The 5,309-nt window shown below is 40.1% G+C and overlaps 1 protein-coding gene across 1 annotated transcript; it reads left to right on the forward strand.

Annotated features, from left to right (window-relative positions):
* The first annotated feature begins 359 nt into the window (after positions 1-359).
* Positions 360-5,036, forward strand: LOC141555333 (uncharacterized). Its single transcript, XM_074288111.1, has 2 exons — positions 360-1,024; positions 4,591-5,036. The coding sequence occupies exons 1-2, from the start codon at positions 836-838 to the stop codon at positions 5,002-5,004; spliced, it is 603 nt and encodes a 200-aa protein (XP_074144212.1). The 5' UTR covers positions 360-835; the 3' UTR covers positions 5,005-5,036.
* The last annotated feature ends 273 nt before the right edge of the window (positions 5,037-5,309 follow it).

Genomic DNA, 5,309 nt, shown 5'->3' on the forward strand with positions numbered 1-5,309 from the left:
TATCAAACATCTTCTATGTGCAGAGCATCCCTGTGTTGGGCCATACAAGGATACACAGTTTCAGTAATAAGTCTCTGCCTTCATGGAGCTTATAGACCAGTCAATAAGGGACCAGGAAGGATGCTAAGACATCAGTCAAATAAAAAAGGTTATTATATATATGATACTTATTAATATACATTACATATGTCATTACATGTGTTATGTCCTAATGTTACATTCAAGTTCCTGGAGCCTGCTTGAGACACTCCACTAAAAAATGAGTCTCCATTTGGTCTATAAAACCAAAAATCAACACATGACATCATAGTGAGGTAAAGGATGTTGACTTAAAACAAAGGCCAGGCAAACAATACCACATGGTTAAAACCAGGCAGCAAGTATTTGTACCATCCATTTCCCTAAATTACCACCTACCAAACATCCAGGGAGTTGAGGCTGGGAGTCAACTCTCTCTATCCTCCCTGCCTCCATCTCCATCACAGCAGAAGGGGCCCATTAAAGGTTCACTCACAAGAAGATGCTAGGACCTTAGAGTATATGCAGCAAGTGGTATTTACCTTTTCTTTGGGCTTCTCAGAACAGCAAACAGAAAGTACAGTGGAGATTGATGCTGCCTCTTCTCAGTACAGTAGCAACACATTTTTGGAGCTGAAGACCTCTCACTCCGCTTCCACTTTTGCTGCCCCTATTCTGCCATGAATTTAGCTGCAGCTGAAGGAAGCCTTCTTGATTCTGCATCCATCTTTTCCTTGGCTCTAGTTTCTGATCTTGTACCCGAAACTGCTTCTGGCCTCTTTTACAAGATTCATCCCACCTCCACTGATGACCAAAGATGCTTCTCGCCTATCAGAGTTCGCCCGGTTTGGTTGACACCATCATGCCGACAGCTAAATATCCCAGGATTTATGGACAAATTGAAAAGGAGATGGAAGCATGTCCACTAATGACAGAGGAGATCTTTGCTGCCCCCATTACACGGGACAAATGGATCAGAGGGTTACAAAACAAAGTGTTTTGTGAGGTGTGAGGAGGAAGGGCTTTAAGGGATGGGTAGGAACTCAGCTGATCAAGAGAGATATGTGGAGAATATTATAGGCAGAGGGTGATGGCAAAGGTGGGAGGTGGGAAAGCAGAATGTGTTCTGTGGGTAGACACTATATTCCCAGTTTGAACCATAGAGATTATAGAGGGGAATAATGTGAGATAACTGTTAAAAAAATGGGGTGACACCAAATTATGGAAAGGCCTTGAATGTCAGGCAAATAATTCCCTTCTCCACAGTAAACTATTTGAAGGTATGAGACTAGTCCTTAATTTATCTCTGTATTCCTGATAGCTTTAGCCTAGAACCTTTATCTTTCAAGTACTTTAACAAATTTTGGTTAAATTGGATTTCATTTTTAGGAGATCAATTCAATTCAATCAAGATGAATATTTAAATGCTTTATTATGTGCAAGACAAGAGAAAGCAGCTTGGAATAATGGATAGAGAACTAGCCTCAGATTCAGGAAGTCCTGGGTTCAAGTCCTACACCTCACTGTACTGGTTATATGGCCCTGAACAAGTCATCTAACTTTTCAGTTTACTTCACACAAGACTCTTAAATTGTAGAGAAAATAATCATTTGATTCAGTGTAGATTGGGGAACTTAGTGGCCTGATATAGTGGAGAGTGGTAGATTTTTAAGCAGAAGACTGAAGTTTGAATCCCAATTTGGCTATTTATTTAATAGTTGTATGATTTTCTAGTTCCTAGGAAATTAGAATATAAACTCCTTGAGAGCAGGGACTGCTTTTTTTTTTTGTAATCCTAGTGCCTACCAAATGCCTTGCATTTAGAAAACCCTTAACATTTGAATTGAATGAAGGGGTGGGGTGGGATCTAGAACTGTGAACAGAGACAGTCTAAGTTCTTACCTCACAATGCTCTCATGTCTAAAGGGCAAAGAGGCTATGAAAGGAGATTTCAGTATTTCACAGAGCACCACTCACTCAAACCACTATTTTCATTTTCTCTCAAACTGCCGTTGAGGGGCATAAGTATCCCTCAAGTCAATGACGATCTCAGTGCTCAGAAAATCTCAGGGAGCTCTGCCTGCTGCCTGCCCATGGGGAGCTTTGGGGAACCTGCCTTCAGAAACCCAAGTAGACAAGGAATTGAAGGGCCGGGCTTTTTATTGGAGGGCATGTGCAAGTACTGTATAATGCTTTTCTATTCTGTTTACTTTATGATAAAGAAAAGGTCTTTTGGTTGACTGATGAGGCAGAAATAAAAGTATATACAAAAAAAGACCAATTGAGAAACTAGCTCTTTTTCCTTCTTGATAGTCATTAAATTAGGATAGGGTAAGGAATGACAACTCTTGAGTTCTGAAAGGTTTTGGTAGGTTACTAGTTGTCTTTCCCTCCCACCAGTCAGTTCCTGAGCACACTCTCCTAGGTAAACTTGTGTCTGGATGGGATACCTCTTGTTGGTGTCTTCTTTCCTTTGGTATAAGGCCTTACGAGATCTTGAAAGGCCAAAATAGCCACCAAGTCTTGTGGCTGAGTTTGGGAAAGAGCCAGGCATGAGGGGCGACCTGCTTGACCCAGCCTAGCAGGGGATTAACCTGACAGCTGAGAAATTCATGCAAGCAAGGGCCCAATCTATCAGTTATGAAGCACCTAGAACTGAATTCACTGGTGGGAAGAATGTTTTTAGATGCCATTTTAAGTTTGAGCCCACTGTCCCCAGGGATTAAAAATTGAGATAATAGTTAAATTGATAGTATGGAGCACTAATCACTAGTACTGATAATATTGAGATATTAAATGGCACTAGCAAAGCATATAATGGGCAGATTATATGGGGGTTCAAACTTAAAGCATTAGAGACAAATCTCATAAACTCTTTGGGTTCCTTCTAAAATCCTGAGGGAAATGTAGAGAACAAGCTCTGGGACCCTAAATTTGCTAGTATGACTCATGGAGAGTAATTCTCAGAGTTTCACTATTATTCCATGTATATATTATTGTCTTCTAATAGAAATATAAGGTAAGCCCATCCTAGAATAATGGTTTACTCAGGAGGCCATGTGCTCATGGGCTAACTCCATGGAAGGAAGGACAGCTAACCTCCTCAGCCCCCAATCCCCAATCCCCCCCACTCCCAGTCTTCCAGATCTCAGAGTCATTCTTATACTAAGTGGTATCTATAAGAAGGAAAGATTGATTCATCACTGGGGTACTTGCAGCCTTTTTGGTATGTCCATTTCAGTTCTGATTCAGTCAACCAAAAGAACTTCTCTTTTCCATACAGTAAGCATGCAGAATAGTCAAGCCTGCCTTGAAAGGGAGAGCCAGATCTGTCTATCCTATGTCATTCTGGATTTCCAGAAGCAGGTTCTCCAGGTCTTCATTTGGGCTGTCAGCAAGCAGAACCCACTACACAAGCTCCTAAGAACTGGGCCCTCATGGGCCAGACCTGTTGTTACTACACCTAACTATTTATTTAGAGCCATTATCTTTTAGGTGAGATAGTCTCAAAGCAATAGGGTTCTATTAAATTTCTCTTCGAGACTTAGTTCATATCATGAGATTCAGTAGGTCCTTAATAGAAATGTTTTTTTTTTTTTTTTTTTTTTTTTGATTGGTTGGTTGTAAGTGACCTTTTTGGAGAAGAAAAGGTTAACCAATTAGAACTGGTAGGATCTTCAGAACATAAAATACAGAATAGCAAAGTAAAATGGAACCTTGGAACACAGAACAGAAAATTTTAGAGCTAAAAAAGGTCTTGGAGATCATAGTCCAAGAACCTTCTTTAGTACAGGAAGAAAAATTCTTCCTTCCCCAGATCCTTCCACTCAGTTCTGCCTAAGATATTTCATGGAGATCTGGAGACTAGGGGACCAGAAATACATCTTTGGTCTATTTTCTGTCATGTGTTCATGCTCTCAGAATTTTTCCTGAAGTTTTTTTCTTGGGTTTTTAACCTTTGATCAAAAAAATAAAAATAAACAAATGATAATTATTTCCTGACAACTGGAGGTTATCTCAAATCATCGGGTATTGTTTGAAAAGTGGGAAAGGAGTGCTATGCTCTCATTTTACAGGAGGATTGAGACCCAGAGGGACTTGCTTCCAGGGGTCACACACAGTGGTAAAGGTAGATTCAGGCCTGGGTCTTCTGATTCCTTTCTATCACATTATTCCACTTGTTTGGAACGGTTTCAAGATCTGCCTAGGGTCCTGATTATCTACCACTCAATAGTCTAGGAAGAAAGGCAAAGACAGATATAAGGATCTCACTGTATTAATAAGACACTCTTGGGAACAGAGTGATGGGACAGCTAATAGTAATGATTAAGCTAGGAATTAGTCTCCAAAAGCATAATTGTCAGGATGGGTTGTAAGTTTAGAGAGTTGTAAGGGGGACCTTAGAAGTCAGATAATGCACATTCCATTTTCCCCTCCCCCATTCCCCAGATTTTACAGATGAGGGAACTAGACCAGGGAAATTAAGTGACTTTGCCCAAGTTAGTAAGTGGCAGAGCCAGGATTCAAATCCAGTCCTCAGACTCCAGAGTCTGAGTGCTCTTTCCACTATAGGGGTCCAAAATGTGGAAGAGGAACAAGAGAATGAGGACACAGAAAAGGAGAAGGAGGCTAAAGATGAAGAAGAGGAGGTGGAAGAAGATAAAGAGGAGCAGGAAAAGGAGGAAAAGAAAAAGGAAGAGGAGGAGGAAGAGAGAGAAAGTAGAGCAAAATGAGGAGGAAGAAGAGGAAAAGGAAGAAGAGGAAGAAGAGGGGGGAGAAGAAGAAGATGAGGAAGAGGAGGAGGAAGAGGAAAAAGAGGAGGAAGGTGAAGAGGAGGAGGAAGAGGAAGAGGAGGAAGAGGAGGAAGCAGAAAAAGAGAAAGGGAGAAATATCCAGCAGAAAGAAGAGTCAGCTTTTTTTTTCCCAAAACTTATCAGCAAGGATGACTTAACCCATCCATCGAGTTGGATATCTACCCTACTTTAAAAAGCGCTTCAATAAAAGGAAATCTCACAATATTTACTGGTGGATCTGTGCCACAGTTTAATAACTCTCTTGTTTAAAATGTTTGCTCTTAAGTCCAAATTCTCTTCCATGGTTAAGCCTATTCATATTTAAGGGTAGGAAAGAATAGTCTTCATCCTTCTTAAGCTGGTCCTTTATAGGCTAAAAAACAACACCATCATTCTTCTTAAAGCTCCATTTTTTAAAAAGTAGATTATATATAATAATATTTTATATTATTATTTATATTATTTTCTTCATTCCTTCAGGGGTCCCTCATTTTTTTT

The sequence above is a fragment of the Sminthopsis crassicaudata genome, chromosome 2 (genome assembly GCF_048593235.1).
Source record: "Sminthopsis crassicaudata isolate SCR6 chromosome 2, ASM4859323v1, whole genome shotgun sequence".
Taxonomy (NCBI): domain Eukaryota; kingdom Metazoa; phylum Chordata; class Mammalia; order Dasyuromorphia; family Dasyuridae; genus Sminthopsis; species Sminthopsis crassicaudata.